This window comes from Leptodactylus fuscus, chromosome 11 (genome assembly GCF_031893055.1).
Source record: "Leptodactylus fuscus isolate aLepFus1 chromosome 11, aLepFus1.hap2, whole genome shotgun sequence".
NCBI lineage: Eukaryota > Metazoa > Chordata > Amphibia > Anura > Leptodactylidae > Leptodactylus > Leptodactylus fuscus.
Window position 1 is genome coordinate 43326076 of NC_134275.1, and position 15427 is coordinate 43341502.

Sequence of the window (15427 nt, forward strand, 5' to 3'; positions counted from 1 at the left end):
GGCCAGGGCTTTGGTTTGTGGTTAACACAGGCAGAAGAGACTATGGCCTCTAGTATATATTAGCGTGTGTGTATATATATATATATATATATATATATATATATATATATATATATATATACACACACACATCTATCCTCATCTTTATATTACAAAAAATAATCCTTTATCTTAACTTCTAACACTGCAAATAATAATCCTGTATGTTAGGCAACAATTTGCTCTTTATGCAACTGGTGCCATAAGCCCTTTCCAGGTTACATGAGTTATTATAGACATGCAGATAGGTTGATAATGAAATGCTGGGGTACGTTTTCACCAACAACGTTATGTCTGAGCATTCCCAAAAAGAGATATGGTGAAATGTACTGACATGTTGCTGATGTATGTATACCATAGAATAGACGACGTGATTCTGCCAACCCCCCCCTTCCTTGACTATATGTAAAGTACAAATATACGACTTATATAAATATCCGAACTCTAGCGCCGAAAACCAGAGTCGCAAGAGAAAAAAGATGGAAGTCTGATGACCCTGAAACTTGTTACAGTGATAAAACATTATACCGGTGTGTGTGGTTTATAGGAGTCTATAAGTGACACAACATTAAGAAGTCCACATCTCATGTCAGGACTATACAAGGGACTATAGTAACAGAGTGGGGGCAGAGCTGTCTGTGCACAATCCCTCAACTCTTCCAAAAGAGTTAATAGAAGGGACTTTTCTTTCAGGACCTATTTTTGGCCAGAGAACAACCCCAAAAGTCATCTGCCCATGCATAACATGGACACTGATTTCAATGTGTCACGTGTAATGCTTCCTTTCACCTCTGGGAGTGCTGCAGGGAAACTAAACACTTGCTGTCAGCTTCCTTCACTACTACAGTTGTTGAGGTTTTCAGAAACTTATCATCAGGGGAACTTTCTCTCAAAAAGACATTGTCCAAAATGGCATCCCTTCATATAAATGGAACAACAACACTTAGTCACAAAATTTTTTGCTTATTTTAACTGTTATAGAAACTACAACTCCCACCATGTCCTGACAACAATAGGCCACTGCTGCTTTAGAGAGTGACAATTGATATATATACCGCATAATGGCTCATGCAGTCTCTTCTGTAATAAATTCTATGGTATCTGACAAAACTAAGGGTCAATGACATGACGTGTTTATACAATGGAATGGAATTAAAAAATGTTGCCCTTTTCACAAGACAAATATCCGTAAAATGTAGGCACTTAGCAGTGAAATGACATATAGTGTGAATTTTGCAATAGTGTAATGTTCACGCCCGAAATGTCGCATGATATATGGTAATCGCTCCTTTATACATCCTCTATATAGCATCTGTATACCTAACCCGAGTCTGACTTTTGTATAGTCTATATTGTGCTAGATAGAAATCTAGTATCTGTAAATATAATCTTCTCACCAGGCATCATGGACAGAACTATAACATATCCTTAAATCCATCTATAACAACTAAATCCTGCAAAAATATATATATATATATATATATATATATATATATATATATATATATATATATATATATAGTAGAACTTACTCAGGGCCCTGCTTTGTGGCCTCTGTCCATCAACTTCCCTTAAGACTTGACTCACGTGGTCCCCTTAGGTTCGTTCTACCGGCTATGAAATCTTAAAGTCTTTCTCTTGCGCTGCTGTTTATATACCTGCAATTGTCTTTGGAAAATCAGCTTTGCCCTTAAAATAGATTACTATTGTTATATATTATATGCACAGAATAGATACAATGATACCCAATGTGGTGCCCTCTGTATATCTCTATCGTGTTGTGCTTTCCATTTGGATTATATGCTACATGTGAATAGAAAGGCCACATAGCGCTATTAGCATCTGATCTGCCCCAAATTATAGAGTGCCTTATTGCCATAGGACAGGTTATACACTGGCTCAAGCCATGATGAAGGTGATGATTGTGGTACACTGGGCGTTATAAGGTTGGCACAGTGTCGCCTGCAGTTCTATGAGTTGCAACGCATTTGGCACTAGGACAAAGAACACGTTGCCGCTAGGATTGTATGGCACAGGAAAGAAAACACCCTGCCGGCTCTGCAGACAAGTCATACAATCATCTGTAGCACTGGGTGCTATAAAGATAGAAAAAATGCTAAGGAAATATAGACTGCTGTGTGATATGCCATCTTCAAGGGGTTGCTCAGTGCAAAACGTGACCATTTATGATAGATGGTATATGATATAGACAGGTATGAAGACTTTGGGAACCAGCGCCTCTCGACTGGTAATGGAGCAGGTTCCCTGTACAAGTTTTTTTTTTAAATACGTTACAAAAAAAGTCAGAAAATTTTTTAAGAACACACATTAGTGCAACTTCTTTGACCAAATCATGTGCAAAGTAACACACTAACTGATAACATGCATGCTCAGACCTGTGCATTACCATAATCTAGGCTATGCTGAGGATAGGAAAGGCTTACTGGTGAGATTCAGGACAGTGAACACGTACGTGTGCCGATGGAGCTCCCCGACTTTTTTTTTTTCCGTGTGATGCAATGGGGACTCCACTTGCACTGGTAAAAATGACATTTCGTCAGCAGCGTACATACAGACATACGGACACAAACTTCTCAAACTGTTATTTGAACGTTCGTTTTCTAGCAGTCAAGGTAAATGGTCACTCAGGCATCACAAAAATCCCATAAAATAAAGACTACTGTTATCGGTAGACACAGGGCACATGTTGAACACACGTGGTTCCTTGTTAGATTTGGCATGCCATTGAGCTCCGGGTGTGGCATTACAGCGTTATCATCTACTTGTGGTGTCTTCGACCGATGAACAATGCTTTTTTTTTTCCGCTACACGTGTCATGCTTGAAATACCAACTCTCTTACAAATAAAAAATGTCTAACGTGGGGTCACCACTGGTTTTCGAGAGCAAGAAAAAGTCGAGGTTTAAAAATAAGTACAAAACCGTACACTGTATTGGGTCATGGCTGTGGATGTATATGGACCTTTCGCAGTAGCTCATGTGTCCTCCACTCAAGTGGAGCCGTAAACTTGTGAAAAATGGATAAAAAGTTGGAGGATGAGATGTCGAGTAAGTGAGCTGTAACATCCCATGAACTCTCGGAGGATGACGTAGGAAGATGAATGGCTTAACAATCACTCCCTCGTATCCTTTAAGTCTATATAAATAATAAAAAAGCAACCTCAATACTCTGCGGTGCTAATCCTCTTTCTCTTACATCTATATCCGCCATGCTTCCAGCTTCCTCATACTTCTGGTACTCCAATTTACTACGAAACAGGAATCTTAACGCTCCCCAAAAGGAAGACTCCAAATTACAAAGCCAGAGCAAGTTGTAAGAAAAACCTGCTCTGGAGTCCCTGCCCATTCCTCATTTCTTCCTTAAATTTGTTCCTGGTTATCCATGTTTTTAGGTTCCCCAAGATGGCTGCCTCTGCTCTCCCGTAACATGCTCTGATGATGTCACGGTGATCTGCCAGCTGATGATAAAACTCATCAGTAGTTACTCAAACAAGTGGCCCAACTCCAGCCCCCAGGCTTCGCTTACTTCGGCTTTCCTTGGAAGCAGGGGTGGGAGTGGGAACGTGTCTTGGGTCCCTGTGCTAGCACCAGTCATCCTCATCTGCTTCATGGTAGTAACTTCGTACTCTGGGAGCTGAGCCAGACCCTGAACTGAGCCCTAAAGCATAATGATAGCCATTGGGAACCCTGCAGAGCTGGTGGGAATGGGAGGTGAGGGAGGAAACATAGGAAGTCCGAGAGGAACGTCCAGAGTTGCTAGCCAATGCCTCCTCAAAGGTTAATGTGTCCTCGGGCAGTGGGCAGTAGCTGTCAGAATCTTGTCGTGGCCCTAGGTAAGGGTCCGAACCGATACGTGTGACTGTGCAAGCAGAGGGGCTTGGAGAGTCGCTGTACAGCAAGGTGTTGTGCTCTGATAAGCCCCGGCTGAGCCTCCCAGGAGAGTAACTTGGTCCTCCAAAATGCACAGGGGAGGAATGAGCTGTCCGGTAGGTTACACTGGGCCGAGGAGTGAGAGGAGTCTGGGGTAGCTGTCTCCGGACTGCCCGGCATGGGGTGCTAGCACCGGAGCTGGTCAAACGTGGACTCCCATTGGCCGAACCGCTGCCCTAGAGTGAAAGGGTGAGAAAGCACATCAAAACGGCACAGGAACACAGGATGGGAACAAAACACAAGAAAACAACACATGACAGCATAAACGGAGGACATTGAGATTAATCGTCACAAACATGGAACAAATGGCATCAGGAGGGAAATACATACGGAAAACAGAGACATTAAGCCGCAATGAACAACACACAGCACAGATGTATAAAACAGGAGGCCGAGAGGCAACAGAGACAATAAAGTATAAAGAGGTAATGGCATGGCAAAAAAGAAAAAAAAGAGAAATATAAAGGAGAATTTAGTGAAGCAAAAGACGCAACTCTGAGCCGACAGTTTTAGAAAACGTAAAACATTACAGATATCACCTACACATCAGACCTGAGACTGAACCAGGATGCTCTATGCAAATGGCCTGTACTGTACCCCTGTCTGCCGTACACCTCCTTGTGCACAGCAATGTTCCTCAGGTAAGATCATACATCCTGGAGATTATGTGATTTCTATATACTGACACATGTTATCCATATGTCCATATTTAGGTCGGGGATAAACCCACTTCTCCCCAAACAAGGGTACTATATTCACAAATGTGAATACTGATGTATAAATAATGGACCTACCAGTTACTCCCTATCCCTTATGCTGTACCTGCTTTTGAAATCCCTCTAAGTATCCTGTTTTCGTGGATCCGAGTGGTCCTTGTATTACATGACCAGCTATTCATCTGAAAGGCCACCATGTAATATTACCTTGCAGCCTGGTTGGCCACGGCTTTCCCTTGCAAAGTCAAAGTCATTGTCAGTTAATCTGGGAGAGAGACCTAGAGTGATTAGCTGCTTGCCCCAGGGGTCACATTTCCAAGGGGTTGTCTACAACCCCATGAAAGGGGTTTTCTGGGCCCAAACAACATTTTTTATACTGATAACCAATCCAGAATAGGTCACCAGTATCTGATAGGTGGTGGTTCAACTTCCGGACCCTGCCCTAAGCAACTATCCTGACTGTCTTCGATCACTGGACTACTACTGTGGACGTGGCCGGAAGCAGCTCTGCTCCTTTTCAAGTAATAGGCGCTACCACTGTACAATGGATGGGGCTGCAGCTCTGCGCCTGTTACTTTAAGAGGAGCATAACTGTGTCTGGCCTGTCGATAGCAGATGGAACAGCTGGTTGATGTGGGATCTAGGTGCCGGACCCCCACAAATCAGATACTGATGGCCTATCCTATGGATATGGGTTTAGATTGATTGTTTGAGGGAATGTCTGATACCATGCTAGTAGTACCTAAGCATCAAACCGGCATATAAGAACACGGCAACACATATGTGCACACATGCAATGACATAAACCTGTATTTAGACACATATGGAAGACACATGCCCTGTAAAGACATGTGCACAGCACAGTCACATAAAACACCAAGGCCTTATAGTCAAAGGTTCTGAAAGTACAAATTTATGGGGATCTGAATTCACTGAATTAATGGAGGATCTGACTTATGCCATATGTAAACCTGTTGCCCGATGTGCGGCTGAATACTACAACTGCATGTGGTCTTACTGTGAATCAGCTACTACCTATGACCTTTATCCATAGTTTATATGAGGTTTAAGTAAATTTAAAAGGCCTTGGAAAGCCATAGTTTGTCTGTGGTCTAGATGTGATTTGGCAATAAATCTGCGCTGAATTTTGGCCTGAAATAGACAAATTGATAGTGATCCCTACTGAGTCTAAGCTGCAATAGCAGTCCATGGAAAAGGGTGGTGCTGTTTCTGGAGAATAAGCAGACTCAGTATCTCTAATCTCATATCATACCTTTTAAGGTTTCTGTTACACTGCAATGAGTAGCTTTCATGTGTTTATGGAAGATCCTTCTATTTCTACATATATGGACTGATGGCTGCTTGTTGGTTCTCTGATATTTGATCTCACCTGTCTATGCGTTGAGTGCTCTTGTCCAGAACTGGGCGATGGGGCTCGACTGTGATCAGAATGACGTGGGTGACCTGAATCACGGCTGCCATATCGGTCACATGAGTAAAAGCGCTGTTTCTCTGATGAAGATGGAGGCTGCTGCTTTCGTTCCTGGGACCTTCCTCTTTCTTGCCTCCTCTCTCGGGGTGCAGACTCTGTAACCATGAAGCACTTGCTTGATGTTACCATAGACAACACAGATAAAGTTCATATACACACTGATACAAGAGATTACTTCCCACACCCATATTGTGAGGTTTGACAGTATAACAGTATGTATACAGGTAGAACTGTTAATCATCATTGTGTGGGTGAGGGATGCTGGACTTGAAGGCTTTCACTATGAGTGTGCAGGACAATCTTTCTCTATAAGTAGTCAGTGAATGCAGAACTGACAGACTTTCCTATGAGTGGGCAGGGGATACAGAATTTAGAGTCTTTGTCTATGAGTAGGAAGAAGATGCAGGACTCGCAGACAGTGGCGTAATGATCACGATCGCAGGGGGTACGACCATGACCGGACTCAGCAGGGTATGGAGGTGAAGATGACCATGGCCCCGGACCACTATGACAGCGGTCGCCGAAAGCCTAGTTCTTTGAGCGCTATACATACTGTTATTGGAAAGGGGCCCTGGCATATCGCCAGCGAAAATGACTGAAAATAATATCACGTATACTCACCTCTCCTGGGCTCAGCATCCTTTCTGATACTCTTCTGTCATGTGACTGAGGCCACGATGAGGCCTGTGATTAGGCCTCAGCGGTAACATAGGGCGCGGTGGTGTAATGATGTCAGTGTGCCCCACGTGACCGCTGAGGCCCAATCGCAGGCCTCAGGAGTGACGTCTGAAGAGGGCCGAAGATGCTGAATTACAGCAGGGTGGAGCGAGAATGCCTAGGAAGGGTGAGGCAAGGTGAATATGAGTGTTTGTTATGTTTAGCGACCTTCCCTGGGCCTCCAATTATTATACTCTATGGTCTGGGAGCATTTAATACTGTTTGGGGGCCACTGTGGAGCATATAATACTGGGTGGGGGCCACTTTGGAGCATATAATACTGGGTGGGGACTCACGGGTCCTCCCCATGAGTAAACAGGTGGGAGCAAGACTCACAGGTCATCTCAATGAGTGGGAAGATGGGTGCAGGATTCTCACATGAGTGGGTGGGAGGAGAGAGTGCAGGAATCATAGACTTTCTCTATGAGTGGGCAATGGGTTTCTCCATGGGTCCTGGCAGTAATTACATGAATATATTAAATCCTAGAAAATATCATGGACTACCCCTCTATCTGATACTGCCCTGATAGGGCCCTTGACAGTACCAATATAATTCAGTGAGTGAGGAACAGAGAAAGTTAAACATTACCTATGTCTTCATTTTGCGGAGACCTGTCTATTGATTTTTGCTTCCTCTCCTTCCGGCGGTGGCATCGATGGTGGTGCTGGTGGCTGCGCTCATGAGGCACCCTCTCTAAGGAATATTCGTACAGCTGAGGACGTTGCGTGGGAGCCAAGGTGGAAACTGAGCGTTTCATGGGGCTACTATCAGTAATAGGCTGGAATAAGAAAGCCGATATCCTCAGTAACTTCACATGTTTCTTCTAGATCACTTGCCACAGGCCACAAATATATCTGACCACAGCAAAAATTAGATAAAGCAACGCCCTTAGAAGACAGAAGTAATTGTGTTATATACTGCTTGTATTGACACTAATGTCCTTCTTTTGTGTGGTTTACATGTTACCCTTTGTTCACATCTGCGTTTGGTAATCCGTTCAGAGAGTCCGCAAGTGAACCCCTGAACGGAATACCAAACACAATTGCAAGCGCTGTGTAATAAAAGCACACGGACCCCATAGACTATAAGAATCATGCGGGCAGGAAAGTAGATTGTGAACTACTTTCCTGTCCGCATGTTCTGTGCGTAGATCTGACGGCAAGCACACGAACCCCATTATAGTCTATGGGGATCTGTGTGCTTTTACTGCACAGCGCTTGCAATTGCGTTTGTTATTCTGTTCGGGGGGTTCCCATGCGGACTCCCCGAACGGGATACCAACGCAGATGTGAACCAACCCTAAGAATCTGTCCACAATCTTCCAGTTTTGACCGATTATTATGGAGTGCAATGGATACAATATTTAGGCTTAGAAAATTGGCTCTCTTCTGTCATCTAGTGGTCAAAAGTGGTTTATCATCATAATCTAGGTCACCAATGTGCGAGTATCAGAAGCAGAAATCCAAGAAGTGCGGCCCCTAATACTTATTACTAAATATCAATGCCAGGAGGCTGCATGTAAAGCAAGAAGAAAATCTGATATATCCAGAAACAGACTACAACTACCAAGTACTGCAGGGTAATGAAAGGTAAAAGCCAGATGTGAACTCAGCCCAAACTGGATGCAAACAATATAAGGATTTGGGTTTATAGGCATGATGTAAGTGATCCTAATCCTATCACCTCATGTCACTGGAATTCACCGTTTTAGTAAACACTAGATTCCCCACAATCCCTAATGTTGATTTAACATATTGTTATCCAGATCCTACTGACTAAATAGTTAAAGAAAAAACCTGAAACCACCAAAAAGTAAGAATTATTGAGAAAATCCCAGCTCTGTGCCGCCTATCTAATCCCAGGTACAATAGCCCTGTACATAGATTATTTACTAAGGAAGCTGTGAGTTTAGAGTACATTGTGAGAATGACATTTCTGGCATTCCTTGTTAAGGTGGGCTGGTCCCATTGGGACAACCATGTTAACTATGTTGTGTGCACTTTAAGGCTTCATACACCTTATGAATTTGTATTGTTTGGCTCAGACTGGGTTCACATCTGCCTCACGGGTATCACTTAAAATCGATGGAGAGAAAAGTCCTGCTTTTCAAAACTAAAAGTTGTGGATTCCTGGCAGACCCCATTATAGTCAATGGAGTCCGCCAGTGTCCATGTGTAACCAATGTTAGACACGAATGATGGAGGCAGCGACACTAATGTGAACACTTATATGGTGCCTATGAGGCCCATGTTATACCTTCAGCTACATATGGTGTCTGTAAATAAATAAATATATAAAATGTTTGGCATGCTCATTGCTCGCAAAAAGGGGAGAATACAGTGCTGTACACATGCACCGTATGACATAGTACCTGACGTAATGAAATAGGAAGGTGTGCAAGACTTCTGTTCTTACTGTAACATGCACTGTCCATAACAAAGTGCTGAGTCCATGGGTTCACTTGATCACAACGTGCGCCCCATTAGGAACTGTGCTGAAGGAATGTCGGTGTGATCCCAAGATGGTGTGGCTGCACAGAAGGGGTGAGCTGCACAGTCCTTAGTCCTGAAGCGATGTATATATCAGTGTATGGCTCCGTTCCCACGGAGTAACGCGCCGCTCATTTAGACACGTAAACACGTGTCAGAGCGAGGCGCTTCAAAACAGATCCCATTGATTTAAATGGGTGCTGGCTTATGCGCGCTACACATTGAAATCAATGTGAGGCTTTATAACCCATTGATTTCAATGGGTAGCGCTCGTAAGCCGGCACCCATTGATGTCAATGGGATCTGTTTTGAAGCACCTCGCTCTGACACGTGTTTACGTGTCTAAATGAGCGGCGCGTTACTCCGTGGAAACAGAGCCTTAGGAATTCTGTGAGATTTGGTGTGGTAAGAGGACAACCCCTTTAAACTGGCCATATACATTAGATTAACGTTGGTTAATTCTACCAATTTTGGTAGGGTTGACCAACTATTTAATGTGTATGGGGGTGTCCAAAATTTTTCCTATATATTAGGGGAAAGAAGATCAGGCTGAATTTGAAAATGGTGGACGTGGGGGACAGGGTCACGAGCCTAGCACCAGTAGTATCTGAGTAGCTTACTCCCCTCTCAGAACACATACAGTACATGTAAGCTTAGATACTTTCATGAACATCTATCAATCTATCTATCTATCTATCTATCTATCTATCTATCTATCTGCTTTCCATATTCCACCTTTCTATTATGTTACACTTATGTAATATAAGGTTATGTTATATCGTAACCCAAACCAAAAAATCCCAAACAAACTTTCCTTTACAGGAATAGCACTAGGTGGGACACTAGGTGAGGGTAACTAGTCAGAATGGGTTATAAGTAAACGGTAAGATAAGAGTGGTTTTCATTGACACTTGTATTTGGTATAGTCACTACCACGGCACAATGATAGATGCTGAATAAATGCACCAGACACCTCACAGCGATGCTGCATGGAACATTGGACAATGCACATGGTTCTATATAAATGGTGTTGAGATACCAGCAAAGCAGTACACACACAGGTCATGTGAAATAAGAAGGCTACATACGGGCAGGTAACCGTTCCGGGGGGAAGGAGCGCGGCTCCTCGGCTGATGAGAGACAAACAGGTGAAGCAGTTCAAACGGCATCACGGAGACCAGCAGCAGACAGCATGGTGGGAGGAAGGGCACACCAGGAAGGGCAGGAGAAAGGAGGAAAGTTAGGAAACAAAGGAGGGATAGAGGAGGACAGGAAGGGGGGACAGAACCACAGAAGCAATACAAAGACAAGTCGAAGTCAGAGCAGAGACAAAACACAGGTGAGGTGAGAATGGGATGACAATGGGGACAGGGAATGGTACAAAAAGGAAAAGATACAAGTCAGAGACAATCATATGTATGACATTCATTATTATACTGGACATCAGAAGACTAAACCTCTCCCATTTCTCACCATAGAACTGTTTGGAAGATATAAGCAAGTTTTTATAGTTTACTTGCTGCTAAATATTTTTGATGTTTTTTGCAAATGGGACTAAGATTGCCAAAAATCAGGAATATTGACCTCACAACTAACCATGAACAGGCGTGTCTCATCTGACAACTCCCGTCATACAGCTGATCTTGCCAGGGGAATCTTCGGCTAGCCAGGCAGATCTAGTATTACATACTGAATCAATGGCTATTCTGAAAATGCAAGGACAGCTTGACTCCACCAAATTGGTGTCCACATGACCAATAAAGGGTATGGTCAGGGTATTTTACAGCATGGCATTGCTTTAACCTTTATGCACCCGGCCAAGTGTGCTATCTATATTTGGTTCCATTCCGATATTTCCCTTTCTGTTCTGACAGATCTGAATAGGACCTGATAAAAAAAAATATTGGAACGGAACATACACTTGGCCATGGGCATGACACCTTAATTCATGACCCACTTATATTCCCTCCCATGATTCCCTCATCTTGTTTACATTGGTTGACTTCAACATTCTCCCTATGTGTCACGCCCAGTGGATTTGAAGAACCCCAGTAATCAGCTCTAATCCGTGAAGGACCCGGCAACAGGATTTCAATTGCCCATCAATGCCACCACTAATAACCACTAACAATTCTGGCTAATATATGAGCATACTGCATAGCAAGTAGGACCCCCCTTCCATCATCCATATACGCTAAGAGATAGTTAAACTGGGTGGCCCCTTTAACTACTTAAGGATCACAATATGTGTCTATATGTCCCTCGCTAAGAGGTTTTAAACATTTGCATGGCATTTTGCACCAGAGCTTCATAACCACTGGGTCTATGCTGTTTTATACGACAGGGACCTGGCAGCAGTGTCCATGTTTGCCGACAGGTCTGATCATGGACAATTAGCTCCTTAAATGCTGTGGACAAAAGCAACCATGGCAACTGAGATGTTCCTTTTAGAAGGATTTTACCATAGAGTACAATACTGTAGTATACCAATCTATGGTAAAAGCAATCTAATGAGTCCTCTAGGGGGAGGCTAAAAAATAAACAAATTAGTATTTAAAAAAAAAATATATATATATATATATATATATATATATATATATATATATATATATAACACATAAAAAGAGGGATTTTTTGTACTCACCTTAAAATCCTTTTCTTGATGTTTTCCCCGGGGGATACAGAGGGTAATAGCCCAGCCACTAGGAGATTTGACACTAGGAGAACAAAAAGTCTGTTGGCTCCACCTCCGGGCAATACCACTCTTACAGACACTGTGCTAATCCGTTGTACCGTAGCAGTAGGAGAGAGACACACAAAATAATAGGAAAATGGCACCAACAGCACTAAAACATGTCCTCAGGTGGTCAGGAGAGGCCGGAGAATCGTCCCAGCGGCCAGAATCACCAATTGCAGAGGATGCAAATGGCATTGAGTGAAAGGAATAACCACGAAGGTCGAGACCATCGTGCCCAGGACCCACATGCAGAATCGAAGAGTGCAGGTAGACTTCCTCCAAAAGTCTGGCCTGAAGAGATTCTTCCCCCCACCCCCAGAAGAAGGCGTTGTTGAAACGCGCGTCGGGTCTTCCAGTCCACACACTCTACTGTCCTACTGTCTGATCCCTGTTACGATATGGGTAAGATGGGACATGACACTTAACCTCTTCCTGTGATTTTGTGCAATTGGTAGGGGCTTTACAATCACCCTCATGATGTAGGGTTCACATGTTTAGTGCTAGTCTTGTTGTTTTATTTGTTTGTACATACTAGTACAGTAATGTTTTGTAGTCATTTATACTTAGCTTTTACTCACTCCATTGAGTCACATAGGGAGGATTTTTGGTAGTCCTACATTGTGTTCATAACGACACCTGTATGCATATGACCGTTTTTTGTATGTTATTTATTAACGTCTAACTTATGATGGTAACAATATGCATACACAGCTGTGTCTCTTTTAGTCAGGATTCTGTCTTGGTGACTTATTGATAGGACTCTGTTCTTGTGGACGGGGGTTCAATACAGTCATACTGTTTATCTTTGTATGTCCCGGTTACGTATTTATCGTTATTTATTTCCAATAAAAAAATGTCTTTATTTTGTATATTTATAATTTGTTTTTTGGTTATTTTGAGTGTCATACTTACCAGTCTCCTCTTCGCTTCTTGTTACACTGATGGATGGGACTCCATGTGGAATCTGCAGACACATACGAACCTGTTGAGCCCCTTCAAGTCTGGGATGAGACAAAGGGAGCCATTCTTTTTAGGAACTGTGAGCAGGCTGGAATAGTGGCCCCGAAAAACAGTAGCTCTTCCAACTGCAGTGATTTTTTTGTTTTTAAATAGTACTTAATACATACCTGTCTGGTAACTTCAGGCACCGCAGGGTCACCTTCTCAGAGAACCTCCACATGGAAATGGGGTCGCAGACACAGCAAATGGGGACTAGGTGACCAGTGAGGTGCTCAATTGAGCACTGCACCCGCGGGGGGTACGACTAGTATGGCGTTCTCCTAGTGGCCGGGCTAATACCCACTGTGTCCCCCAGTTAAAATTAGGTGAGAAACTTAAAGTACCCCCCTTTTCCTAGATCACATTTAGAGGTGAATAAACAAAAATAAAGATAAATAAATTATGTAAAGTATCCCAGCATCTGAAATTGCCTACACTATGAAAATATTATATTTATTCCATTCACTGAATGCCGCAATGGCATAGCATATCAAAATGGCCAAATCTCTGAGTCTTTTGGCCGGCAAAAAAGATTTCACAAAAAGTAATCATAAGTTCAAAACGTCGTCCAAAATAGTAACAAAAACAAAATGTTGTCCAGCAAAACTAGATGACTTACACAGTTCTGTATACAGAACTATAAAAAAAAGTTACTGGTGTCACAATATGATGATGCAATTAAATTTTAGATGTTTTTCAACATTTTTAGTTTGTTTAAAGCTATTAAAATTTATATAAATAATATATCATTGTCACCAGACAGTGAACACCATTAATAGAAAGCCAGAAGAAAATAGGTTAACTGCATTTTTTCTCCAAAATTCATCACACTGTGAGTTTTTACAAATACACACAGCATGGCTTACAAGAGCATCTGCTGCTAGACGTGGCATGGACACTGCTCGTCCTTGGGTCTCCAATCCGGTGGGATGATCGCCATTAGTAAGATTTTGCCCAATTTCTTTCATCTCTACGACCTGTGGAAACAACCTATTTGTCAGTATTGCTTGTGACTAGTGTTGCTCTTATGTTAGTGTAAAAGTCAATGGAGGAAAGACTTGCCTGTTTGACTTGCCGCTGGGGTGGAATCTCCTCTGAGTGGCCTCTCTGAAATGCAATACTCCGAGGGGTGGAGAAGGGATCTGGTGCAGGCTGTGTTACCCATGATAGTGACTCCCGTATGCTACTGTCCTGATTGACCCTGCATAACACATAGGTGATACAAGGTATTGTCAATACTTTAGTATATATCTTAACAGAGACCATGGAGGTCAATTACACAGGAGCTGTTTATCCAAAACCAAGATTCTCTTCAAAATATCATCAAGGAGGTGCTCCCATCTTAGACATTTATGGCATATCCACAGGATTCACCATAAATGTTTGATAGGTGTGGGTCTCATGCCTGGCCCCACATCAGGATCTCCTAGTCCCACATCGTGATGCCATTGCTGCAGTCGGAGAATGAATGATGGCTGATGGTGGCTCTCCCTACGGAGTTATGGAAATGGCCAAGCACCAAAACCTAGAAACGGAGTCCATCTTTGAAGAAGAAAAGTGCTACTTACACTACACCTCCATTGTTCAGAGAGGCTGAGCTCTTCTGTTTTTGGATCTTGGTATCACCAAGCTGACTGGGAATATTCTGGTCCATAATTGGTTTCAGAGGCTGGAAAAGGGAGATGGTTCCTGTCTGTAACATACAACATTGTGAGTACGAACTGACCATGCAAACATGCAAGTCTGAGAATCTCACTGTAGTTGCGTGACCAGGGAAAAACATGCAAGTTGTGGTATAACGGTTAAACCGATCAGGAGATTTTGCTATATTATATTGCTATATGACAATGGACAGCAATGCCCAAATTGGCAACTGTGATGCATTACAAGTTGTGCTCTAATACAAAATAACCATGGTGAGGGGTATTCATTGTCATTTGGCAATATAGCTGTCCATAGGAATTAAAGGCAATTACTTAACAACAACATATTCTTGGTCTACTGAACTTCTTCTGTCCACATATCAAGATGGCTCAGCCTCTGTGCCAGACCTTCTTAGTTCTGGAAGGCAACTGCATACGCCACACGGTTCATCTCCTACCTGGGATAAGACCCCCGGTTGCTGGTGAGACTGGTCTCGGTTATTCTTGTTTTGCTTGTAGAAGTCAAAGATCATCAGAGCTGCATAAACTTTCCCAACAGTTATCTCATCCGCTGTAAAACAATGAATGAACACTATATGAATACTATACAGACCTATATGTCTCCATGGTTACAGACTACAAGCA

General features: G+C 42.8%; 1 protein-coding gene across 4 annotated transcripts in view; it reads right to left on the reverse strand.

The window, feature by feature from the left end:
• Positions 1–1559: 1559 nt before the first annotated feature.
• Positions 1560–15427, reverse strand: part of CACNA1B (calcium voltage-gated channel subunit alpha1 B) — a 240728-nt gene continuing 226860 nt past the window's right edge. The window contains exons 41-48 of one of the 4 annotated variants that reach the window (XM_075259129.1): positions 15241–15353; positions 14708–14832; positions 14202–14340; positions 14006–14116; positions 10492–10533; positions 7503–7692; positions 6095–6291; positions 1560–4164 (exon numbers count right to left, since the gene is read on the reverse strand). In XM_075259129.1, the coding sequence (XP_075115230.1) occupies positions 3640–4164; positions 6095–6291; positions 7503–7692; positions 10492–10533; positions 14006–14116; positions 14202–14340; positions 14708–14832; positions 15241–15353 (1442 nt within the window). In that variant the 3' untranslated portion in view covers positions 1560–3639. The remainder of the gene's footprint in view (positions 4165–6094; positions 6292–7502; positions 7693–10491; positions 10534–14005; positions 14117–14201; positions 14341–14707; positions 14833–15240; positions 15354–15427) is intronic. The other 3 variants (XM_075259127.1, XM_075259126.1, XM_075259128.1) reach the window with 3 other exon arrangements.